The following is a 26,871-nucleotide window of genomic DNA, read 5'->3' on the forward strand; positions in this document are numbered from 1 at the left end:
AGGCGCATGGTGCTCTCCTCTCTTTGCAGAGGGGGCCCCTGGTGGATGTGATGTGCAACGCAGTACCTCATGAAAAGAGGAGAGAAAGGGTGCTATTTCCATGGGGTTAGGAGGAAGGGGGCTGTGGTGTCCCCCCTGATTAGGAGGCCTTCTCCATCCAGCTGCTTTCGACAACTTTAGAACATCTCCACGCTTCCATTTTTAAGAAAGGTTCTGGAGAAAGTTGCGTCCTGCATAGAGGGAGTGTTGGGTCCAGCCAATCGACCCTAATTACCAGGTTCGGGACTTGGTGCGAGGTGAACAAAACACCAAGACGAAAATCAGACTTTTTATCCACTTTATTCCAGAGCTCTAAATAAGTTGGAGACTCCCAGCGAAAGGAGGGAGTCCCGATTACAGATTTTACATAGCTTATATACGTTTTTAATCTTGTTAGAAAGCTTGTATCATCTCTAATCATCATGAACGTGGCATGGCTTACACTGATGTTTTAATCTTGCACATCTAAGCCGCCATGATTGAATGCAGTGGGTGACACATGACTCCCATAAAGGGTGACTGTTGGATATTGGCAAGATCTGCCGCTTTCATAGAGTTAACTGTAGAGTTAACAAGAGATTGCTTTTTGGCTGTGAACAAAATCGAATCAGGTGGCGAACTCTGTATAAGAGAAGAATTATTCTTCTTACTTGTTCTGCGTTTCTGCTTTTCCCTTTTAGGCTCATTGCTTAATTCCCTGCTGTCTTCATATACTTGTATTATATTATTTGTTTGTTTGTTGTTACTTTTATGTATAGTTGAAGATGTGTGTGATGCCTAATTTTTCTCTTTTGTATCTTTTGAAATAGATGTAAAGGTTGATATTTATATTTCTTGTCATCTCTTAATCTTATTACACAACAGTAACAACAGTCACAATAGCAATTATGCCGTTGCCGGATGTCACTGATTCTCCTGGAGTGCAGTCTTGGTCACGGGAACACAAAGCATCTGGAATGCCCGGGTTCTGGCAGAGAAAGGAAGGACGGAGTCTTCTTCCCAGAAACCGAACTCAAGGCTGGAAGCCAACCGGCTTTCTTCCAGGAGAATCCTTAGACTGACCGAGATGCAAGGGAGAAGGCGGTCGAAGCATGACGCTCCATGTTGCCTTCTTCCCATGAAGAACCATTAAAGGAATGGGGCTTGTTTAGCCCAGTGTTTCTCAAGCTTGGCCACTGTAAGATGGGTGAACTTCAACTCCCAGAATTCCCCAGCCTGCATGCTTTAAAATAGGTGGAATTCTGGAACTTGAAGTTGTTACACACGCTGCTCCCAGGTTCGGCTTATGGTCACTCACTCACACACTCACAGCCTGTTGAGGCACGCGGATCTTGTCAGCCCCCCTTGCTTTCTACCTGGGTTTTCCAGATAGGTGCGGCTGGAGCAGACAGACACACAGCCCTGGTCAACAGCGGGGAAATAATTGGGGATACACACAAACCACTTCCAACCGAACACTGGGGCACGAGAGGTTCTTTGTAATACACGGAGACCCAGTGAATTTAAAGTAACAGCAAAACTTTACTGGTTGCAAGGTACATTTGCTCTTCCTCATACACACACACACACACTTACCCACGTCCTTCCCAACTAGGCTGCCAGGCACTAGCTAGAGGGACGGAAGCCGCCAAGTCTGGATGACTCAGATGACCAAGAAGACTCAGATGACTCAGACGACTCCGAGTGGGCGGGCTTTGGGACCCCTTTTATCCCCAAAAGTACAAGTTGATGGGATTGGGGCGAGGGCCTCCATGTGCTCAGGCCCAACCTCCTCTTTCTGGTTCAGGTCATGTGCTCAGGCTCAACTTCCTCTTTCTGGTTCAGGTCCTTTGTTTTTCCTTAACGACTTGCTTCCTTCTTATCTACCTCCCCGAGGGATCCCATACATAAGTTTCCTGGCTTTTGTCCTCCCTGCTTACGTGCCTACTTCATCTTTAGGTTATGGCAGCTTCAGCCTAGTCTCACATATTCCCACATCTTAGAGTCACTAAGGTTGAGAAACTCTGCACCAGAGTATCAGAATCTTCTTTACTGTATGCTCTGCGCTGCTTGCACACTCACTCCTTGTATGTGCACACACTCCTTACACACATGCCGCCCTTGTCAATTTTAATCCATCCTACCTCAGTGCAGCTATCTTGCTCCTGTTTGGGGGTGATGATCAAATTGATCATTACGAAAACAACACTTTCGCCCTAAGATGGGGGAAAGAATTAGAAAAAGACTGTTTTAGAATTTTGCTAGACAAAGCAGAAGGAAGGAAGGAGGGAAGGAGGGAAGGAGGGAAGGAAAGGAGATTATAGCTCTATTTAAACCATGGGCATAGTTTATCCCTCCACCCCTTTCTTTGAAATCACAATATTCCCAAATCTGATGTCCAGTGTGGGAGGGTGGGGGGATTTGAATAGGTATATAGCAGTTGGTTTTAATACATCCTGCCTAGTCATTGCTGATTCTGTAAAAGCTAAGCAGGGTTGATTTAGTGGGATGGGAGACCACCAGGGGATCCCAGGTTTGTAGGCTAGACTCAGAAGCTGACATTCCAAAAGAAGGTTACCGTAAACCAATTCTCTATCGCGACCAAGAAGTCCCCAGGAGTGGTTCTGAGGGCATCTCTGACATTTCATGAGAAGTCTGGAAATTGTTCTCTTTTACCTGAACTATCAGAGAACCTCTGCCAGTCCAAAGGACACCACCCTTCCCCAAACCTGGGCGTGTTAAATGGATTGGGCCACTACCCCCCCATCTCCAGCATTGAGTTACTGGCTGGGGATGATGGGCCCTGAAGCCCAAGCCTTCTAGGGCCTACCTGTTTGGGGAGGTTTGGAGGAGAAAACGCAGAGGAGGTGAACTGGGTTCTTGAAGCAAAAGGTTCGGAGCACCGGAAGTCCGAACCCGGTACCTGTGGGGGTATGATGTAGTCCACCACGTCCCAGATCCTCTTGCCCATCTCCGAGGTGTTGGTGAAGGCGACTCCATCCTGGCTGGGGAATTCTGGGAGTTGAAGTCCACGCATCTTCAACTTGCCAAGGTTGAGACACAAGGAGCTACAGAATAGTTCAGATAAGAAAACATAGTGCTAACACAGAAATAGAACGCAGATAGAAATGTATAGATTAAATAATAGACCTGGTTGTAAACTCATAGTATTAGCAAGATAGGAGAATAAGATAGGAGTTCAATTCTGCATGATAAAACAGTTTTGTGTAGGAAAAACAAGCGCAGTCTTTAGGTCCGTGTTCTGTTCCATATTAAAAAAAAGAAAAGCTAAGAAGGGTAAAATCTGAAATCTGACAGGCTGCCAGAGTTTCTCTGTGCCCTCTTGTAGCCAATAACATCAAGTCAGGGTTGTCCTGAGTTTCTTTCTCACTTCCTCTTCTTTCCCCGGCTAAGTTGTCAACTGTCCTGGCGTTCCTTCTTCAAAGCTGTCTCCATGTAGTTCTCCTTTACACAGTGGAGAATATTTGCACTGGGCAGTTATCTCCATGGTTCCTTCCAATCCAGCCTGTCTCAACCTTGAGAACTTTAAGACGTGTGGACTTCCACTCCCAGAATTCCCCAGCCAGCTGGGGCGGAATTCTGTGAGTTGAAGTCGACACGTCTTCAAGCTGCCAACGTTGAGAAACACTGTTCCAAACTTTACATCCTTTCTTTAAATTAAATTACACTACAAGGAAGCTGATTTCAGTAGGACTTCCGGAAGAATGTAAGATGTGTTCAACAAGGAAGTGACTTTATGTGTATTTATCTATGTATCGAACAAATACCAGCTAAAATTCTAGACAATATACAACATCCCAAATTATTAAACCATGATCAAGATACAATAATAGAGTATAATATGAATGCATACAGGTTTATAAATCCATTCTGGTTCATGTTTTCTAAATTACTTGTTCAATATTTCTACATAACTTTTTAGTACATACATATGTGGGAACCCTTTTCAACAGATGGCAAGACACTCACTCCTCTCCTTTTCCTTCCCTCTGATATCAGCCGGCTAGAAATAAGAAGCATTGCTATAAAAAAAAAAAGATTTAAGAGCACCGTGATTAAGGAATCATCCTTCTTTTCCTTTTTTAAATGAGCGAACCATGGACTTTGAAGGAAATTCTTATCTGGTTTAAATTCTGATTCTTCAAAGAATCCCAAACTGGCATCTTTATTAGGAACAATGACGGGGTGCCTCCCAAGTGAGCAAACCTTCCGGCTCAACTGCACTCTTCGTCAGGTTGGAGACAGAAAAATGGAAGATGTGCTGCTGTGCCTTGTGGCAGGGATGAAATGGAGAAGAGGACATGAGCATTTGGCATCATGACCGCCTCTCATTAATCCTTGATCTTAAGTGCTTGCATTATCTGGGACCCCAGCTTTTCTGTTTTGATCCTTCCCATCCCATTTATGTTTGCAGTTCATTGATCCGATGTTTTAATAATGCCGTTCTCTGTTCCAAGAACACGGGACCTAAAAGCCGGTAGCATCTCTCCACTCGTTTCCAGGACTCACTTTCCAGTTACACACAGGAGGAAGCTTACAAGTGAAAACAGCACACCCCAGAAATACGGAAGGCAACAACGAAAGCAAATGAATTAAAAAGCGATTTAAACCTTACTATCATTACGATTATCCCATAGAAGGCTAAGCAGTTTCCCTTTATTGTCAACCTCAAAGCGGTTTAAACCATTAAAATATAAGTATAGGAACAAATAAGCTAAAACTATATCAAAATATTTGTTGTTGTTGTTTAGTCGTTAAGTCGTGTCCGACTCTTCGTGACCCCATGAACCATATTGCGCCAGGCCTTCCTGTCCTTCACTGCCTCCCTGAGTTTGCTCAGTTTCATGCTCATTGCTTCAGTGATGCTATCTAACCATCTCATCCTCTGCCGTCCTCTTCTCCTTTTGCCTTCAATCTTTCCCAGCATCAGGGTCTTCTCCAAAGAGATCTCTCTTCGCATTAGGTGACCAAAATATCTGAGCTTGAGCTTCATTATCGATCCTTCCAATGAGCAGTCAGGGTTGATTTCCTTTAAGATTGACTGGTTTGACCTCCTAGCAGTCCAGGGGACTCTCAAGAGTCTTCTCCAGCACCACAGTTCAAAGGCATCAATTCTTCGGCGCTCGGCCTTTTTTATGGTCCAGCTCTCACAGCCATACATTACTACTGGAAAAACCATAGCTTTGACTATGCGGATCTTTGTCGGCAAGGTGACGTCTCTGCTTTTTAATATGCTATCTAGGCTTGCCATAGCTTTCCTCCCAAGGAGCAAGCGTCTTTTAATTTCATGGCTGCAGTCTCCATCTGCGGTGATCTGGGAGCCCAAATAAATGAAGTCTGTTACTGCTTCCATTTCTACTCCTTCTATTTGCCAGGAATTGATGGGTCCAGATGCCATGATCTTAGTTTTTTTAATGTTGAGTTTCAAGCCAGCTTTTGCACTCTCCTCTTTCACCCTCATCAAGAGGCTCTTTAGTTCTTCTTCACTTTCTGCTATTAGGGTGATATTGTCCGCATATCTGAGGTTGTTGATGATTCTCCCTGCAATCTTAATTCCGGCTTGTGATTCTTCCAGCCTGGCATTTCTCATGATGTACTCTGCATATAGGTTAAATAAGCAGGGTGACAGTATACAGCCTTGTCGTACACTTTTCCCTATTTTGAACCAATCGGTTGTTCCATGACTGGTTCTAACTGTTGCTTCTTGGCCCGCATACAGATTTCTCAGGAGACAGGTAAGGTGGTCTGGTACTCCCATCTCTTTAAGAATTTGCCACAGTTTGTTGTGATCCACACAATCAAAGGCTTTTGCATAGTCAATGAAGCAGAAGTAGATATTTTTTTGGAACTCTCGTGCTTTCTCCATGATCCAGCGAATGTTGGCGATTTGATCTCTAGTTCCTCTGCCTCTTCGAAACCCAGCTTTTATATCCGGTAGTTCTCAGTTCACATACTGCTGAAGCCTAGCTTGTAGGATTTTGAGCATAATCTTGCACATAGTTTGAGTTAGAGTTAACCCTAACCCTAACCCCACCCTCTATCCCAGTGTTTCTCAACCTTGAGCATTTTAAGATGGGTGGACTTCATGGCTGGCTGGGGAATTCTGGGAGTTGGACTCCACCCATCTTAAAATGCCCAAGGTTGAGAAACCCTGATCTATCCAGCCTCCTGTGCTGTTGCTTTTCTCGTCTCATTTCTTACTTTCTCATTCTCACACAGAGTCTGCCTCACCAAGAAAAAGGGTAGATAAAGCACCCATTTTGCACACAGAAGACACCCCGTGACAATCCCGGCATTTTCACGTAGGGTCGGAGGGTTTGGGGGCTGATGCAGGCGATGATCACCGATTATGCAGACAAGGGTCATTATGCAGACAAGGATATATTTTTCCAATCCAACCAGAGCTTTGTGAGTGGCCACTGTCTATAGATCAGGACAGACCATGATCCCTGTCTGCCTGATGATGTTCAGGGAAGGCTCTGTGAGTTGAACGAACTGGACCGTGGGCTATGCAAACGTGGGGCACGATTGAAAAGTTAGTCTTTCAAAAGCAAAACTCTGTCCTGTTTATAACAGAGGTCTCCCTCTCTGCTCCGTGGTAATGCCACTTGCTGCCTGATGGCTGCTGCCTCGCCATAGCAACCCAGGGCTGTCTGTCTGTCTGTCCCGGTTGCCGTGGTTTCTTCCGTGGCACAATGACACTGAGCCAAGGTGCTGGCAAGAAAAGCTGGGTGGGAGCCAGACCAGGCCTGGAGGTTGGAGTGGAGGGATCAGAGCTCTCCAGTTGCCATTCCCTCCCCCCCTTCCTGTCCCTCCATGTCTGGCCTTCCTTAACATCGGTCCCCATCCCCATCCTTCCCCAACCCCCTCCTTCCCTCCCCCACTTCCCCTCCCCTCCTTTCCTCCCCCTGCTTCCTTGTCTGTCTGTCTGTCCGTCCGTCCTTCCTTCCTTCCTATCCTCCCTCCTTCCTTCAGGTCTGTTCTTCCTTCTTTCTTGTACTTCCTTCCACTCTTCCTCCTCCTCTCCTTCCTGTCTCTGTCCCTCTTTCCCTCCTTCCCTTCTTTCCTGACCTTCCTTCCTCTCTCCCCTCCCTCCCTCCCTTTCCTTTCTTTCCTTTTTTCTTCCTCCCTCCCTCCTGTCTTTCCTCTCCTCTCCTTTCTAACCCTAATCCTGCCTGTCCTGACCTATCACTAACCATAAACCTAAGACGAACACGAACACTTACCCTTTCCTGGCCTTTCCTTTCCCTCCCCCTCCCCCTCTTCCTTCTCCCCTCCCCTGATCCCCTCCCCTCCCCAACCCCTTCCCTTCCCCCTTCCTCTCCCCCTCCCTCCCTCTCCCAAGGCAAGGAGAGCCTATATGCTCACAGCCTTTGGGAGAAATTGGGTGCCCCCAAACACCCTGGGGAGCCACCAGCATCCTTGCTGGCCGTCTCCTCCTTTTGTAAGTATCCTTTGCAAATGAAAGGGCGACCCCTCCCCAAGAAAACGACCTGGGCAGGGGAAAGAGACGGGGTGACAGGGAGTCGGCCCCTGAAAGCTGGGCCCGGTCAAAGAAGGGCATCTGGGTACCAGGGTCTAGGAACCAGGGCTTATTGCGTTTATTATAAACTGCTTTGATCTAAAAAAGGAAGAGGAAAAGGGGCAGCGAATAATAGATGCAGAGATAGTATGTGGATATATTTGTGTGGGTGTATAGACACACTATATCTGCAATAGACACACACTATAGTTTGCTTGCTCTCTCTACACCAGTGTTTCTCAACCTCTAACTTTAAGATGGCGAAAATTTCCCCATCTCAATGCTGGCTGGGGAATTCTGGGAGTTGAAGTCCACCCGTCTTAAAGTTGCCAAGGCTGAGAAACACTGGCCTAAGCCATAAATGTGATTGGTCTGGTTTTGGCTTAGTAGGTTACATGAGCTGTAAACTCCAGCCAATAATCTCCAGACAAACATAGCTTAGGAAAATGCACAAACCCAGGTGTGGTTGGCCAAGTTGTCTACTCGGCTCCATTTTGTGCCTTGCAATCGTAGGTCCCTTGTGCATACCCCAAAGACCTTTCACGGTGACCTCACAGTGTGAATAATACACATTTGTGTCCTTCCTGCGATGTCACGGCCCACATGAGGTCACTAGTGAGGTGGCTGTATTATTAACATCCCTTAGCCTGTTATTTCCTCCTTCTCCTTTAGTTCTCTTTTTATAGTTTTTCATGTTTTTAATAATTATTACATCTTGGCTTTATGTAATGACCGTGCTCCACTGAGAGTCACTTTTTGTGAGATGGGCGGCCGTAGAAATTTGATTAATAAATAGAGAAATAAATCCCTCCCCCCCACGCCTTTAGAGCTCATGGAAATCTTCAACAGGAAAGGGTTTCGTTGGCTATCTTGATTTTCCCCCCCTTCAAAAAAGAAAAAAACTCTGAGTCTGGGTATTTTTGCCCCAGAAGGCATCCTTCCTGCCTCTAAGTTCAGGGTTCTCCTCCATTTTCATGTGCACTGCAAAGCCCCTCTGACTTGAGACCAAGACACGTGCTTCTCTCCGTAGCTGGCCGAGTCGCTCAACGGTGGCTCGTTGCATTGGCTACCATGGCCGTGTTCACACATTCCTCTAAGCTGCCCATCGACCAGACCCCATGTGGTTTAATAGCACGCATGATCCCAACCCAGATGATCCCCTTCCTGCCTCCTTGTTCTCTATCTTGCTTTTGGAGTGTGTTGCCATTTTTTGTTATTCCAGTGTTCCAGCTGCACCGTTTGCCCTCAATGAGCCCGAATCAGACCCTAATAAATTAAGGTGATCTTAGGATCTGCAGGGCAACACTCAAAGCTTTTGCCAATTGTTGATTTCTCCCAACGGAGATGTATTGCACTGGGAATGTGAAATGGTATGTAGGAACGGCCCTGGGAGAAAGGAGGAAGAGCTGCAGATGCAGCGACCGGCACGTAAAAGATGCCTCAGCCCGCAGAAGGAGGGCGGGCGTGAGTCACGTTTCGGAAGGGACCCTCCCTAGTTTTCTGGAGAATAACAGGAGAGGAGGGGAGAAATACTTTCAGTGGTGCAAGATTCTGCGAATGGAGCCTTGCAATCAAGGTAATGAGACTCCCCTCTTGGAATTGTGGTGTAAACGCCAGGGAGTTTTGGAGGTTTCTGTTAGGTCTGCAGCACTACAATAGGAGCCCGCGGATCGGAGTTTGTTCTGATGGAGCCTCTGCGTTGCAGGCGCCCGGTCGAGCGGCTGGAGAACACGTGGAAGAATGTTGTGGGCAACTGTTTGTCTGAATGCTTCTCTGCGGGGAAGCCCTGGGGTTTCTGGGTAGCACTGCTGTGCTTTGCCAAGACTGCAAAAAGGTAAGCCCCCTTTTCCTCTGGCTTGAGCTGCGATACCAGGAAGCCGAGCCTTCACGTGGCTCTTTCGTGCTTTTGAAACGTCTTCTGGAGTTTTTTGCCATCAAAGCCACCCACTTCTCCAGCTCCTAGAATTCCTCTTTCCTCCCACCCTCGAACGTTGCGGATTTCTGTGTCCAGCTCCACACTTCTGATGTTGGCTTTGCCAGCCTGGAAGGACCTTTTGGCAGCTTCAGATTTGCCAATGGGCAGCCCCAAATTTGCCAATTCCACATTTCCCAGCTGCTTTGGGAAAACTTTGATGGATTGATTAAGTGCCATCCGGTCGTTTTCAACTCTTAGCCACCACATAGACAGACTTCTCTCCATGACAATCTATCCCTAGCCTGTTCTTTTGGTCCTTTCAGCTAGCCAAAGTTGGCATTGTTTTCTTGGCACAACTTAGCTGACCTGGAAAAAGCAAAGCAGAATCGAACCCGGTTAACTCTCTGATGGGAGATGGCGAGGAAACCCCAGGGTGGTAGACTGGATTGGAAAGTCGAGAAGACCTCCGAGAAGAAGGCAGGGGGCAAACCGTGGACGTCCCATGCAATCGCAAGCTTGACCGAAGGCCTGGTTACCTTAGAGAGACGCGGACAGGAAGCAAAGAGAGAGAGCTGCATGTTGGATCCATAGCCATCCAAGCTTCTGCCTGCAGGGAGCTGTCTTTCTATGGACTTGTCTCCTTTGGCGTTCAGAGCCTTGCAGACAGCACTGGAGGAACGGATGGTCACGGTGCATCTGCAGGAGTCTCCCCTTGAGTCTGGGAGCAATAAAACGGTTCTCAAGAAGCCTTGCTTTTATTTCACATAGCTGCTGATGGTTGGCCCTGCATGGTGAAGGGCCTGGGGAAACGTTTTCGTGCTCTCCGATTATCAAGAGCGTTGCCAACCCTAATGGCCAGCTCCGTACGGTTTTTCTGAGAATTTTTGCAGCTTCATTTCAGCAGGGAAGGAATGAGAGAGAGAGAGAGAGAGAATGAGGAAGGTTTTCATTTGTGGGATTCAAAGCCAGGGGACAAAAATCAGCTAAATTGATCAGATTGTCGTGGCTCCTTCTCTTATTTTAATTTGCTCCCTTAACATAAATAACTAAAGAAACCATGAATATGTAGAGGGACAGGAAAGAGAATAAGGGAGAAATATATCACATTGCCAACTTTCACATAACATTTTTGATCATAATTTATTCATTTATTCACTTATATGGCAGCCCCTTTTGTGATACACAACTCTGCGTGGCTAACAACAGGAATAAAAACAAACATGCCTTAAGATTGTGTGGAGTTCAGCTCCCAGAATTCCCCAGCCAGCATGGGGAGTTCAAGTCCACACATCTTAGAGCTGGGAATTCTGGGAGTTGAAGTCTGCGCATCTTAAAGCTGCCAAGTTTGAAAAACACTGATCTGAACCCAGCAATTCTGGCTCCTCAAGTGGTTTCTGGCTGACACGTACTCAAGCCCAGACGATTCTGAATTTTATTTATATACTGCTCTTGGTCCTAAAGAAACCTGGACACAAAGAATTAGGAAAAGCAACAGAACACTGAGCTGCAAATGGATAGACGCTCCTACGGATGACGCCATTCCTCTTTGGAGGAAGCAGCCTTATGCAGAGCGCAGGAGGGACTAAGAAATAGGAAGCCGAACGAACGAAAGGCACAAGATGAGAAAAAGTAACGGAAGTGCCGTTTTACGCCCAAATCATTCACTCTCCTGCTCCATACCTTTCTCTCCTTGCAATCCATCCCTGTTTCCACCAAATCAGTCCACCATTCCATACAATCCCTCTTGTTTTTGGAGTTCCTCCCCTCTCTTTTTTACACAATCTCATCCACCGGCAGCTTTTTTCATCTTCCTCTCCACCCATTCTCTCTTTCTTCATATCCTGGTTTTCTTTTGCACTGGTTACTCAGTTTTGTATCTGATTTCTGTTCATTCATCATGCGGCCATATCGAGCTGTCCGTTCTTGCTTGATCAGAGCCCCTTCTGAAACCCCCCATTCTCCCTGCCTTCAATAGGGATGTCCTCCTGATGTCGCCACCTCCCACTTCCATACCACAAGAAGGGCAGAAGCATGCTTTTACTCATGGGGGTTGCTGGTGTTTGCACCGTCATTATGTCCTTGCAACAGGTCGCATACAGTTAGCCCCACGAGGTAGTCGAGCAGAAGCACAACCAGGAGTATGAGCTCTGTCTTTATTGTAAGGTTACATTAACAGAATCTTGCAAGTCTGAAAGAACCTCTCTCCCCCCTCGCCTTTACAGCCCGGGAAACTAGGGAGGGTCCCTTCTGAGATGTCTCCCACGTCCCATTTCTGCTGTGGGCTCAGCTGCCACTTATCTGGCCATTGCCTAGTCTGCGCCTCTTCCTCCTGTCTCCCGAGGTTGTTCCCACAGACCATTACGCACACACCGGCACCACCTTTCTAACGCCCCAGGAAGCTTTCTCCACCTAATTTTCCATCTGCAGTGAGCATTCGTCCACTTGCTGTACTTACCATTTGTGTATAACTTGCAATCGTTCAGGCCATTTTCCCTGACAAGGGCAACCATCTTGGTCATGTTCAGAGCCATTCTCTTCCTTGCATCATGGGATCTCTCGCACATTTCCTGCAAATCATGCGGGGTCTCAGCCAACAACGTCACTCCTTCTACATGTATCCCTACTTGTGTTCAACAACCCAAGGGAATAATGCAACCTTGTCTTGTCATCTGCTTGGCTGACGACCGCTCTCTCAACCTTCCATGTTTTCTTCCAGCTGCGTGACCAATAAAACCTTGCTGTCAAGGTGAAATACACACATTAAATCGTGCCATTTCCACCTGCTCCAGAGTGTTTGGGGGCCTGGGACTACATCCTGCAAATGCCTGGCTCAACATACATGCCAATTGTGGTTTATTTAATTTATTTATTTATTTATTATCAAATTTGTATGCCGCCCATCTCCCCCAACGGGTGATTCTGGGTGGCTCACAATAATAAAAAAGGAAAAAAGCATGAGTCCCTCCAACCATGGGTAAAATTTATAAACAATTAAAAAACATATCTTAAAAATATCCTATGAACCTCCTATAATTTTTAGCCCTAAAAACCTGCAATATGCTGGGGGGGGGGGCAAACCCATCACCCCACCAGCTATCTCCACAGGTGTGGGCCCCCCTCCGGCCCCCAGGCCTTCTGGCAGAGCCAGGGTTTAATCCCTTTCCTGAAGGCCATGAGGGAGGGGGCACACCGGACCTCAGGAGGCAGGATGTTCCATAGGGCGGGAGCTGCAGCAGAAAAGGCTCTCTGCCTAGACCCCATCAATCAAAATTCCTTGACCGGTGGGGTCTGCAACCTGCCCCTTCTGCTGGACCGAGTGGGGTGGGCTGAAATGACCGGGGCGAGGCAGTTCCTCAGATAACCTGGTCCCGTGCCATGAAGGGCTTTAAAGGTGATGACCAACACCTTGAATTGGACCCAGAAACAAACTGGCAACCAATGCAGCTCACATAACAGCGGTGTTATATGTGCCCTCCTAGGGGCATTGAGAACTGTCCTCGCCACCGCATTCTGCACCAGCTGTAGCTTCCGGGTACTCTTCAAGGGTAGCCCCATGTAGAGTGCGTTACAGTAGTCCAACCCGGAGGTGACCAGGGCATGAGTGACTGTGCAGAGGTCCTCCTGATCCAGGAAGGGGCGTAACTGCCGCACAACACAAAGTCGTGCAAAGGCCCTCCTGGCCACGACTGCCACCTGCTCTTCGACCAGGAGTCATGAGTCCAGGAGAACGCCCAGATTACGCACCGGGTCTGTCTGGAGTAGTGCAACCCCGTCAAGAACCAAAGATGAGAAGCTCCTAGATCTTGGGGCTCCCCATATCCACAGCCACTCCGTCTTACCAGGGTTCAGTTGAAGCCTGTTGTCCCCCATCCAGGCCCCCACAGCCTCCAGGCACTGCGAGAGGACAGTCACAGCGTCACTTAAGGCACCTGGGATGGAGATGTATAATTGGGTATCATCAGCATACTGATGATACCTCACCCCATGGTGCCAGATGATGTCACCCAGCGGTTTCATGTAAATGTTAAATAGGAGCGGTGAAAGCACCGACCCCTGTGGCACCCCACAAAGTAGGGGCCGGGGCTGGACCTCTCGCTCCCTATCAACACCGATTGGGTTCGGCCTTGGAGAAGGGTGCTGAACCAGCACAACATTGTGCCACCCAGCCCCAACTCCTGCAGCCGACCCAAAAGGATACCATGGTCGATGGTATCGAAAGCCGCCGAGAGGTCAAGAAGAGCAAGGATGGATCCACTCGCCCCATCCCGCTCTCGCCAGAGATCATCTAAAAGTGCAACCAATGCTGTTTCTGCCCCATAACCGGGCCTGAATCCTGATTGATAGGGGTCCAGATAATCCGTTTCCTCCAGGATCCTCTGAAGCTGCCGCGCGACCACCTTTTCCACCACCTTCCCTAAAAAGGGGAGGTGGGAGACTGGACGAAAATTGTCCAGAAGGGTGGGGTCTAGCAACGGTTTCTTGAGGAGTGGGTGGACCAAAGTGCCTGGCTGAACAAACAGGCCAATTGTGGTTTATTTAATACCGTTAGTTAAGCAAGCGTGACTTTATATGATGGGTGAGAGGCCACTGGTTTAGGGCGGCTATTTGCCCAATCAACTGCAAAGAAAAAAACATTATCCATAGGTTGCCTTCAGGTGAAGACTGAGAGCAATGTCAGAGCGCACACCCATCTGTGCAATGTGCCAAGATGGACCCGGCTCTTAGAAGGGGCGTTTTCATGGCCGGTGATCCTGAAGTCAAGGTGGGCCAGTAAAAAGCTGAAGTCGCCCCTGAATTGTGCTTGGTTCTGTTGGCATAGATACAGATGCAATTTTCCTTGCTATATTACCTTTTCCTGAGATTTCTTTTTTCTTTTTTTTACTTTGGAGCCCTGGGGTTTCCTTGTGGTCTCCCATCCCCGGACTGACTGCTTTGCGGATCAAGATCAGCCAAAGTTGGCTGGGTGCTGCCAACTGGTTGAGCCATTTTGAAGTGTGCCGCTCCAGCAGGAAAATCCACAAATATCTTATGGAACCCGCTGAATTTTTAGAGCCACTTACGGCGGGGCGATCCAGGCCAGAGTCAAAGAGTAGGAAGGCAGCGATCCAGGAGGAAGAAGACAAAAGTGGGTCCAATCCTCGTTCACCCCAATCCTTGTTTGCTGGACAGAAAAGATTTGGGGGGGCATTGTAAGGGCAGGGCATGAGGGAAGGGAGACCCAGCTACTGCAACCTAAAATTTACCAATTCCGGCTTTTGGAAACTCATTACGGGCCCAGCCAAGTCCCCTCACGTAGTCCCCTGAAGCTTTCGAGTGATGGGATTTGTAGTCAAACAGGCGGGGGTAGTCTGGCCATTCACATGTGCCTGTTCCTGCTCCTTTCCTCCTGCCCCCAGACAGCTGATATCTATCAAAGCAGAAATGCTACAGTTAATTAGGCTGCAGATTAACGTGCTCCCAATCTTTCTTGGTCCTTCTTTGGAACTGTAAAAATTAACTTTTTGGAAGATCCCTGAGGCTTTTTGATAAAAAGAAATAACTGGTGTTCTAATGAACTGTAAATAATCTCTGCAGATGTTTGTGGTTTTTTTAAAAATTCTCTCTGCCTGGCCTCCCTGAACTGAAGGAAAATGTTTTCTGGGTGATATTGCAGTTTTCTAGTGTGTGTGTGTGTGTGTGTGTGTGTGTGTGTGTGTTGAAATTACAAAGGAAATGTACGTTAATGGATTTTCAGATTTTACAAGCCTCCACAAGAGGGAACACTTGATACCGAAATGCAATTTAGCAGTGACATATTTTACAAAGATTAGTCCAGGCTGATCCAACCAGACACAGGTAGTCCTCGGCTTACGACCACAATTGGGACAGGAACTTCAATCGCTAAGCGATGTTGTCATTAAGTGAGTCACCCCAAATCACATGGTCGTTAAGTGAATCCGCTTCCCCCATGGATTTTGCTTGTTGCCAATGGCGATCACGTGACCCTGGGAAGCTGCACCCGTGATCAATACATGCTGGTTGCCAAGCACCCACATTTTTATCTTCGGCTGCAGGGACACTGCAACAGTCATAAGTGCGGGAACCTGTAAGTCACTTTTTTTCAGTGCTGTCGTAACTTGGAATGATCACTAAATGAATGGTCATAAGTCGAAGACTGCCTGTGTACAAAGGCAGGAAATCTGGAATTTTGGGTTCAGAATAAGAGGACAAAATTACTTTCGAAGAGTGACTCAGCTTTTTTCAGTATACTCCAGCAGCATTCCCTATAATTTTGTAGATCATTTCTGAAGGTCCAATTTTTGTAAAAGGCAGAAATATTGGCTGCTCTTTTAACCTAAGTGTAAGCACGCCATCATGGGATTAGTTTTTCAGTTTCTGCATGACCCGGCCACTGTGACATATTAAGCAAAGCATAGTTAAACATCCTGGCTTAAACTAGACTGCAGTGTGGGCTGCCTGAGTCCCCCGAAAAATGTCTAGGCAGCTTACATTTAAAAGCGTACGAGTAGCATTCACCATGCTGGCTGGGGAATTCTGGGAGTTGAAGTCCACCCATCTTGAAGTCCTCAAGGTTGGGAAAAGCTGTTCTAGGGTGAATATTTATTTATTTATTTATTTATTTATTTATTTAATAGACTTGTCCCCGCCCATTTCCCCACAATGGGGGATCCTGGGCAGCTTACAACAAATTAAAATCAGAAATACATGATTAAAAGTTATAAAAAACCACTCTTACAGAGATAAAAAGGCTAAAAAATCCAAGAGGCCGGTAGAGGCCAAACCAGGCCACTAAGGGGCCAGCCAGCCCCATTTCTGACACCTTCCCTCCCCGCCCCAGGCCAGATGTTAGAACCAAGTCTTCAAATCCCTCCGAAAGGCCGGGAGTGAGGGGGCCTGTCTCACCTCCGGGGCAAAGATGTTCCAAAGGGCGGGGGCTACAGCAGAGAAGGCCCACCTTCTGGACCCCGCTAGTCGGAGTTCTTTTGCCGAGGGGGTCCGGAGCATGCCCTCTCTGTGAGATCGGGTGGGACGGGTTGAAATCATGGGGGCGAGGCGGTCCTTCAGGTAACCTGGCCCCATGCCACATAGGGCTTTAAAGGTGATAACCAACACCTTGAATTGGACCTGGAAGCAAACCGGTACCCAATGCAGCTTACAGAGCAAAGGTGTTATATGGGTCCTTCTTCGGGCCCCAAAAATTGCTCGCGCGGCTGCATTTTGGACCAGCTGAAGCTTCCGGATACTCTTCAAGGGTAGCCCCATGTAGAGTGCTACCCTTCATAATATCATAATATATGATCACACCAACAACATTTTAGCCCAGTTGTTCTGCAAAATCAGCCTCTCGGAGACATTTAGGGTTAGGTATGACACGGGGACCCCCCAAAACTGGGTTTCAATAAACCAGGATTAACACAGCATGGGAACGTGAACACTCAAGAAACTGAGTGAGCCACGGCTTTTAACCACGAAAGTGCTGTAAGGACATAGCAAGCTGTCTCCAAAAGTCTTCCTTGCAGAGGAGCATGAAACGCATGCCTGTGTGTACACACGCACGTAAGGTGGCTGCACACAGAGAAACCACATTTGCCCAACACCTTCTTCTCCTCATGTCCCTTCGCGAGGCAGATCGTTTTCCACCTTTGCACACCCTGTTATTCAACTGACCGCCTTGCTCGATTTCCACCACCCGCCGAGGCACAAACTGCCAACTGTCTGCCAGCCTAGCGGGTCGTGGGAGCGCAGCTTCGGTCGACGGTAGCAGCGTTCACACCTCAACAGCCAGCGCAATGCAGCTGAACCCACGTTTGCCCAACCTTGGACAGGTGCGGCCCATGCGAGGTGTGTCCCGGGTGGGCCTCGACAGCTGCGTCTGCCATGGAGGGCAGCGGGGCCGCGCAGGAAAGGCTGGACCGGGGGAGAAAGACTGGGGGGCGGGCGGCAGGTTGGGGCTACAAAGGTCAGATCAGGTAGATGGTGGGCGAGAGTGGGAGCTTCATGCGGCTCCTGCAGCCATCAGGCCATCATCCAAATCGTGGCGGTTCAGACGTGCAGCTCAGTGCGGGACTCCAGAGAGCACTGCGGAAGGAAGGAAGGAGGGAGGGGGGAAAGAAGGAGGGAAGGGAGGAAGGAGGGAGGGAGGAAGGGAGGGAGGAGGAAGGAGGGAAGGAAGGAGGGATGGAGGGAAGGAAGAGCTCCGCCGCCGTGGTGGAGGCAGCCGGCGTCTCCTGCCGCACTTCCTCACCACCCCCGCTCCCAGAAGCACCGAATGACGGGGTCCGGGAGGTCATCCAGCCCTCCCAGGGCAGTCCTGCAGCACCCCCGACGGATGCTTCCCTCCCCCGCCCCCCAGTTCTGTTTAATCCTGTCCAGTGAAGGAAACCCCCCAGCACCCGAGAAACATGCGTGGCGCTTCCCTCACACCGCCCTGGCCGCAATCTTGACTTTTTTGACCGTGCCCGTGGACATCCCTACACCCAAGTGCCACATTTCGGCATCAGTAGCTGGCGAAGGCAGGTCGCGAGAGGGAAGAGCCGGCTCCGCCTGTGCTGCTGTTGCTCAGGTGCCCGTTAGAGGGCGGCGGAGACCACGAATGGCCCAGCTTTGCTTCCCGCCAGCCTGTCTCAACCTGAACGACTCTAAGATGGGCGGATTTCGACTCCCAGAATTCCCCAGGCAGCATGCTGGAGAGCACCCCCACCCAATACAGTTTTGTAGGCCCTCGAGAGCCCCCGAAGAACGGTGCTGCTGGTCATAACAGTGCTGCGTTGTGTTGGTGTCACCTAGTGCAGAAAACGTTGGATGAGATCCAGGTTCGAGTCCTACATCAGGCATGGGAACTCCCTGGATGACTTTGGGCCAGTCACTTTCCCTTGGCCAGCCTACCTCACAGGGTTGTGGTGGGGCTCCGAGAAAGGGAAGCGAAGGGAAGAAAATCCTCCTGGCTCCTTGAATTTCACGGGCATGTCAATGTAATTCTCTGGGCAATTATGCAGCCACAATTTACTATTGCCTTTTGGAGTGAGGTTTTGATTTCCAGGTCTCCTCTGCAGACCTGGGATCTCTTAGTGGCCTCTCATCAAAGTACTAACCAGGCTTATCCCTGACTGGCTTTTCAGGTTCAGCCAAGGTTGGCCAGCTGCAGGTAAAATAAATTTGCAGCGAGGAGCCATTGTGTAAGGAGTAGAAATTAACTTTTAACAAAACTTCCTGGTAACAAGGCTTTCTGATACTTAATGGTCAAAGTGATTAGGCTTGGAATTTGAATGTGTTTACAAAAAAGGAAGGGGTCACACCAAGGGGAGACCTGGGAATGAAAGATAATGAAACAAGTGTTGCCTTTTGTTGGTAAGAATGTGTGAATCAGGGAAGGAAGGAAGATAACAACACAAAGGACAGAGATTTAGTGGAGACAGGATGGTCCTGGGCCTTGACACTTATCTCAAGAAAATTAGAAACTGTGAACAAGAAAAGGGGGTCTGGGAATAATGTATTCGTTTTAGGAATCTCGGATAGGTTGTGAACTCAGATTTCCCCACCCCAGGGCAAAAACGAGACAGGACCAATGCGACGCATGAAGGGATGCATAAAAACCTTGCTGAAATCTCTCATGGCCCGCTTCTTGCAGCCTGCGAGCTGAGAAGCGTCGGCCTTTGCAAACTCTTGGAAATAAACTTTGCCTTTCCAAATCCAAGAAGGATTATTTCTGCAGCTTTGTTTCTCACAGTTAGGGTTGATGACCACAAGTCCCCTCAACCCAACCCCATCTCTGCCATCTCAGCTCCCTCCAAGCCACGTCTGAAGGTCCCATTAAAGCTCCACAGTGGGGAGACAGTCCGTCCCAGAAAATGGAAGTCCATGAGGCTCCTCCCCTGGGAAGGGAGACCCTGCTGCACCTCTTCATCCTTGATCACTGTAGGAGGGACCACCACCTGAAGGAAGGAGTGGACCTCGTGCTTTCATACCTCTGATGCTATCTCCTGAAAGCTGCTCCCGGCCCAGCTGACCAGTTTCCCCAGCGAGAAGATGGGGCAGTAAGGTTGCTCTGCTCCATAGCGATACGTTTTCAGATAGGCATCGTCTACGGATTTTTTTTTTTTTAAATGCAGGGCAGGAGCCAACTCTGGTTTGTCTGTCTTCTCCACCAGACACCAAGCTAGTATTTCACACGTCCCACTGATGTTCCCGATTTTTATACACAGCCTGGTCTTGATCCCTGTAGGAGCAAACAAGATGATGAGAAAAATGTCAGCCAGCCTGTAATTTTGTGGCTCGCTGGAATCATTTGCAGGTGGGTTCGGGAAGGGTGATAATGACAGGCATGACTGTGGATGGGTGTTGGTCAAAAAAGTCAAGATGGCAGTCACTACCATACATGATGCACACAGTAAAGAGGTAGGCTTTCAATCACACAATTGTAACCTCCATTTTGATTTTTTTGACCCCCCCCTTCAGATGCCACTATGTAATATGCTATCATGAAAAGAGTAATTTAAAAATTATCCTGCATGGAATTTCTTGGCTGCACTCATTCAGGTTGATGAAGGCCCATTTCAAAGGAAAAGGAAAAATTGCCAACAACTTTGGTTGGGAGGTCCATAAAAGGAAAATAAACTCTAGAATGCCCACCCCCAGCATACAAATTCAAAATCAATTCCCTGAAAAGATTTACCCCCCCCCCCCAAAAAAAAAGAAAGAAAGAAAGCAGATACCCATGCTGGCTGGGGAATTCTGGGAGTTGAACTCCACCCATCTTAAAGTTGGTGAGGTTGGGAAATGCTGCACTGAACACTTAAATCTGCTGTCTTGGTACTGTTGGAAGAAAAAGTTATCTTACCAAGTCCGTTTCTGAGCCGGGAGTAAAGACACTGACGAATTGCATGAAGTTAGGAGATTTATTCTTCACCCAAGAGCAGAAGCAATGACAGCAAGCAGTTAGGTGGGTGGCCGCGCTGGACCCCCAGCCATACAGCATATTATATACCTTTCGTTACATTCAGACCTACATTAAGATGTCATGACCCTCTGATCCAATCAAAGCCAGTTACCTTGATCCATACTCCTCCCTTTACCCAGGACCCCTTTCTCTGGTCCTGATTAAGATCCTCCCTTCTTGTATGTAAACTAATTTCTATCACCTTGATTGTTTACAGCCATATGTAAAGTATCCTTTATCACTCTGCTTGTTCACCGGGCGCTGTCCTGATCTACATCCCTAAGAAACAAGGTCAGGACCGCTTATCTCTCTTTGTGAAGGGTCATCTGAACAGGAAAGAACTATCAAGTCAAGATAGTTTATCTGCTCACATGAAGTGTCTTCTTTCCAGTCAGGAAGAAACAAACCATGAGAGCAATTATCACATCCTTGAGATATTGAGAAGTGTTGAGGGTCACACCCTTAAAAATGCAACCTTTTGATAATTTAAATAAGGTCAATTACTGTGAGGTCAACCATACATACAGGAAAGGGAATATTGGCATATTGCTGGGCCTGCTTTTACTTCATGTTACACAAGCAGGTAAAGGCAAGTGTTTAAAACATCTAAATGTCCAAATATCCAAAATGTCTACAAATATCTAAAATGTATATATATAATCCCTATATGTCCCAACCTTCTAACAGTATATTTGTATTATATTATTTATTTGTTGTTACTTTTATGTATCAGTTGAAGATATGTTGTATGCCTAATTTTTCTCTTTTGTATATGTTGAAATACAGTGGTACCTCGGGATACGAACTTAATCCGTTCCGTGACTCTGGTTGCAACTCGAGTTGGTCTCAAGTCGAGGTAAAGTTTCCCATAGGGTTCAATGTAAATCTGGTTAATCCGTTCCGCCCTCCGAATTTGGTCGCAACCCGAGGCAAATTTCCCCATAGGGTTCAATGTAAATCCGGTTAATCCGTTCCACCCTCCGCCCGAATTTGGTCGCAACCCGAGGCAATTTCCTCTTCAGAGCCTGACTCCCGCCAAGCCTGCTCTGCATTTTCTTTGGAGCCATGCTAACACGCACACCAAAAACCTTCACAAAACACCGCAAAACACACCATGAGCCTCACCGAACATCTCCTTGCTACCGCGACCTCGGCCACAGGAAGCCGCGACTGCGTGACAGCAGGGAAAATGGCCGCGGATCCGGTTCGTAAGTAGAGGCAAGTTCATAACCCGAGGTAAAATTTTCCTGCCGAAGCTGGTCATAACCCGAAATGTTCGTTAGTAAAGGCGTTCGTATCCCGAGGTACCACTGTAGATATAAAGGTTGATATTTATATTTCTTGTCTTCTCTTAATCTTATTACCCAACAAATTGGTAGCAGAGGATGGTTGGGCTTGGGAAGCTGATAAGCTTTTTTTTAAGAGAAGACATTAAAAGTTATTCAGTTGGGGTTGGGTTTTTTTTTGATCCAGATGGCAAAGCAAAGAGCCTTCTCCCCTTTCTTTCTTCTTTTGGATGGGAAGAAATTTTTAAAGAGATAAAGTGATTTATGTAAGTGAAATATTAATAGTAAATCTTTTAAACTAAAGGAAGATTTAGCAGAGGAGCTTGGATGTCTGTAACCTTAGGCACTTTAACAGACGAAGCTATTATATCTACTCAAAGTTTCCAACAGGGTGTAAGTAATAACAACAGCCTATTTGTAATTCCAAAGTTGAATTGAAATAACTTTCAAATGTGGGCTGCAAGGTTAAGAGTTTCCCCTCAAGTACAGGACTGTTTGGACATCATAGATGAAGATATGCCTGAAAGCCAATTGGAGCAGAAGGAGTATAAAATGAAAGAAGCAAAAGTCTGAATGATATTTTATGCCTGTATAGAAGACCATGAAAGTCCACAGAAAATAAATAAAGAACAGCTAAAGGTTTATATAATGCTCTTAAGGGAAAATCTTTTATTAGATCAAATAAGAATGTGATATTTTTGAAAGAAAGATTGCATAGTATGAGGATGAAAGAAGGAACTAGTATTGATAAGCACTTAGATGAAATCTTAAAGCTCCTTTCAGAGCTTCAGTCTGCAGGAGCAGAGATATCTGGCTCTGAGTTTCACACCTGTATGTTACTTAGTCTACCCCAATCCTTTGCAAACCAAAAGACTATGCTTGAGTCTATTGCAAAAGTGGATTTAGATTATACAATTGCTCATTTGAGAGACTCTGGCCTTAAAAGGGTAATGGAAACCACACCTGGAGAAAGGTCAGTATTAAGAACAAGACCTGCTCTTAAGGAAAGGAGATGTTATGTGTGCTCGAAGATTGGGAATATTGCTAAGTATTGTAGATTTAAAGGGGTAGAAGGTCAAAAGTCCAGAGGAGTAAATGTTCCTACAGAAAGAATGTCTTTCAGTAAACAAGGACATTTTAATAGCCACAGAGACTTTAAACCATTAAATGTAGACCAAATAAGAGATATAATCAAAGGTTTAATAATGGTATGAATGCTTGCAATGATAATCGTTTCAAATATCTGATTATCAAGGTGTAAATGATAGAAGGCATTTTCTCCTTGATAGTGGCAGTTTTATCCATATTTGTCGGTTTAGAGAAAGTTTCAGTGAACTTGATACAGAAAATAGACCAGAGATATTGCAAGCAAATCAAGAAAGACTAAAAGTTGTTGGAACTGGAACTGCACCTTTAAGAGTTTTTACTTCTAGAGGTGAGGCAGTGAACCTAACATTAACACATGTTGCTTTTCTCCTGAAGCCTCAGATGATTTGCTCGGTACTAAAAGGATGGTGAAGAATGGTTATCCTGTAATCCTTAAATCTAATACAGGAAAAATGATCAATGATAGAACTGGTCTTGTGCTTAAAGTTGATGAAAAAGATAGATTTCATTATATCATTGATGTTAATGATAATATTACAATAAATGAGGGGAGGCCTATGTGTCAAACTAGGCAAGATACAGTGGTACCTCGGGTCACGAACGCTTCTGTTCATGACCAATTCGGGTCACGAACAGCTCCGGTCACAAAATTTTGCCTCTGTTCGCGAATGCTGGATCGGGTGACGAATAGGATCTGCGGCCATTTTCCGCCCCTGACACGTGGTCCGCGGCCATTTTCCGCCCCTGACACGTGGTCCGCGGCCATTTTCCGCCCCTGACACGTGGTCCGCGGCCATTTTCCGCCCCTGACACGTGGTCCGCGGCCATTTTTCCACCCCTGACACGTGGTCCGTGGCCATTTTTCCGCCCCTAACACGTGGTCGTAGGGAGGGGGACTCTCCCTCCAAGCAATAGCCGCCTCCCTGTCCTCCACACCAGAACGGATTAACGGTAATTACATTGAGCCTTATGGGAAAATTTGCTTCGGGTCGCGACCAGAGTCGTGGAACGAATTAAGTTTGTGAACCGAGGTTCCACTGTATTTGTGATTGTGAGAAATGCTAAAAAGTAATAGTTATTAGTGACAAAAAGGTAGCTTTTACTTGACCAACATTAACAAGGAAACTTCGATTGTTTCATAAAGAGGTCAGATAGAAAAAATTTTTAAAGGAGTAAAGGGGAGGGCTTTCTGGGAAGGAGCATAATGTAACCTAAACAGACAAAGAAATAATTTTCTTTTGTCCTGCTGTGTGAGCACATTTAAGATTGCTTGCAACAAAAGCAGGAGGTAGCTGGAACAGAAAGGTCTTCCTTCCGTAACAGAGAAGCCTCTTCTTTCTACGTGAGTTAACGTAGGTTGACGCTAGCTAGAGATAAGGGATGAATAGAACGCTGTATTAGAACTCACTAAAAGTATCTAAATGAAGTTTCTATCAACTAACCAAAGCCTTCAGCTGAAGAGTAGAACTGAGCATGAGCACTAAACTAATGAATATTAAATTACATGTCTTGCATGTGTAATACTGGACAAGAATGTAAGCCTGACCAATGACAAAACAGGATAGTGATTGAGTGACGGGATAGAAATGTGTAAATTATGCTGAGATCTGTAGGTGGGTGTGGCTTCCTACTTTGATGCTGAGGAGTCCACCAGCCTTTGCAAACGCTTGAAATAAAGTTTTACTGCTGATCAACCCAGAAAAAGTTTGGTACGCTTCGTTTCATACATGATCGTAAAACTTGTCTTTATTCATGGCATGTGAAGTTAGCCCATAGGAACATGCAAGGTATTGAAAAATTATTGACAGAAAATGGAATTAATGCTGTTAAATGTGAGAAAGCCAAAGAAAGGTGCGAAATCCAATGTACAAGATAAGGATCATTTGGAAGAGGCTTATTCAGATCTAGTGGGTCCTATGCCATTATCTGCAGGCAAGAACAGATATTTTCTTATTTTACTGAATTTAAGAGTAGATATAGTTATGTATATATACTTAAAAACCAGGATGAGACCCTTGAAGGTTTGAGTGCTATGTAGCCACAATTAAGAATTGATTTGGGAAGGTACCCTTAACGCTACGTACTGATGGAGGTGGAGAATATTCTCATGCAGATTTTAAGAGGTTTGTGGAACAGGAGGGCACAGAAGATAAAGGAACCAGACCTTATTCTCCACCACAGAATGGGTGTCCTGAGAAACTGAATCGAACGTTGCAGGAGATGTCTAGATCTATGCTGATGCAAGCTGGACTCCCTGACTCGTTATGGGCTGAAGCGGTAGTTACAGCAGCTTATTTGCAGAACAGAATTCCTAGTCAAGTGACAGGTGAAACCCCTTTTGAACTATGGTTTGGAAAGAAACCAAGTTTAAAATGTATAAAAACTTTTGGTAGTAAAGCATATTCTTATGTTCCAAAAGAAAAAAGGGGGAAGCTTGATCCACAAGCTGAAATTGGATTTATGGTTGGATATACCTCTGGGAGGAAAGGACATAGAGTCCTCGATCCTAAACCTCTTGAAGTTAAATGTTGCAATGTTGTATATGTGGATGAGAGAACTAGAATGCAAAAGACCGTTGAGGCTACGCTAACAACTGATTTACAGAGCAGAGATACCGTTCCACAAGAATTGGTCACCAGGTTACCTATAGAGATCATTGATCAATCAGTAGTCCATCTTTGGGAGATGTTGTTATAACAGAAGGAGAGAAAGAATTAAACCGTGTGAAACAGGAACAGAACAAACAACTAATGTAAGACGATCAGAGAGAAGTAATAAAGGTAAACCTCTGGAAAGATATGGATTTTGTGAAAATTTGCAAGAACCAGTAGATTGGGAAGAAATTAGTAAGTTATCTTAGAATGAGAAAAATGGATAGAAGCTATGGAGAAGGATCAGTCTTGACAACAAAATCATGTTTGGACTCTTACTGAATTACTTCCTAATAGACAGGCTATTGGAAGTAAATGGGTATATAAAATCAAATATAATTCAGATGGAAGTACAGATAAATATAAGGCACGTTGGGTTGCGAAAGGTTTTTCCCAGAGATATGGAGTTGACCATTTTGATACATTTGCACCAGTGATCAATGATACTGTGAGAAAAATGAATCTTTGGGTGAAAAAAACAAGTTTCTAGAGGCCTCAGATGAATGGGATTGCCTCAATAAGACTGAAACGTAAAGGCGCGTGGAAGCATCCTTGAAGCTGATGTGAACCAGGCCGGTTGTAAACTCCTTATCGCAAACATCCCCACAGCAACCTGGGCATCTGCCCTGAGGGAGGATGCCTTCTTCTGGCATTTGGCACCTTGAACTAAGTTGTGTCTTCTTCTCTGTGACACTATTGTTTTACTAGCAGTTAACAGATAACAGAGGGATAGAGAGTAACGTGAGAACTATTGCTTATTTAGGTATCCCTGCATCATCATATGAATATGTATGCGTATACATTTCTTTTCCCTTGCCCTTCTTGTAGAACTGTATAAATATCAGAGCATCCATTTTGCCTGTAGGGGAGGGCCTCCCACTAACCTCTGGTGGGGTCCCCCTCCAGTACGTACTGCTCAAGAAACACTGCAGTGAAGCCTCGATTATTCTGCATTTGTGTCCTGCGTTTTGATCCCACAGAAACCGGTGTCAGAAGTGGGATTCAGAGTTTTCGAGCTGCGACCGGAGACGACAGCAGGGCGCCCTTCAGGGTGGGTGTTGTTGCGAGCCTGATCCCATGTCCCTTTCCCGCTGCCCGATAAGGGCACCGTTTAGGTGTGTGTGTAAGGCAGCTGTCTGTGTCTAAAAGTCTATTTTGGGTAGGGAGGTTTGTCAGGAAATTTGGGCCAGGCCAAATCCTTAGCCGCCCCTGGCTTCCTGCGAGCTTAATTGCGATGACCGGGAGTCTCCAGAAAGCAAGGGAGAATTTGGTCTTGGCAGCGTGAGTGTGTTCCTGACCCCGGGGCTCTGCTCAAACTCCCTTTTCCTATTGTTTCTCTCTGAATGAAGTCGCTTTAAGCTGCTGATAGGTAAGGAGGGAAGTGTTAAGGTGTCCAGGCAGGCTGTGAGAGGTTT

General features: G+C 46.5%; 1 protein-coding gene across 1 annotated transcript in view; it reads right to left on the reverse strand.

The window, feature by feature from the left end:
• Window positions 1-337: 337 nt before the first annotated feature.
• The window catches only part of LOC112543279 (P2X purinoceptor 5-like), a 29,907-nt gene continuing 3,373 nt past the window's right edge, over window positions 338-26,871 (reverse strand). The window contains exons 2-5 of the mRNA XM_088128931.1: window positions 19,442-19,692; window positions 2,942-3,086; window positions 2,163-2,234; window positions 338-1,006 (exon numbers count right to left, since the gene is read on the reverse strand). Of these exons, the coding sequence (XP_087985057.1) occupies window positions 893-1,006; window positions 2,163-2,234; window positions 2,942-3,055 (300 nt within the window). The 5' untranslated portion in view covers window positions 3,056-3,086; window positions 19,442-19,692 and the 3' untranslated portion in view covers window positions 338-892. The remainder of the gene's footprint in view (window positions 1,007-2,162; window positions 2,235-2,941; window positions 3,087-19,441; window positions 19,693-26,871) is intronic.

This window comes from Python bivittatus, unplaced genomic scaffold (assembly GCF_059951505.1).
Source record: "Python bivittatus isolate LINGU-HERP-01145 unplaced genomic scaffold, Pbiv_v1 ctg000820_np1212, whole genome shotgun sequence".
Classification (NCBI taxonomy): domain Eukaryota; kingdom Metazoa; phylum Chordata; class Lepidosauria; order Squamata; family Pythonidae; genus Python; species Python bivittatus.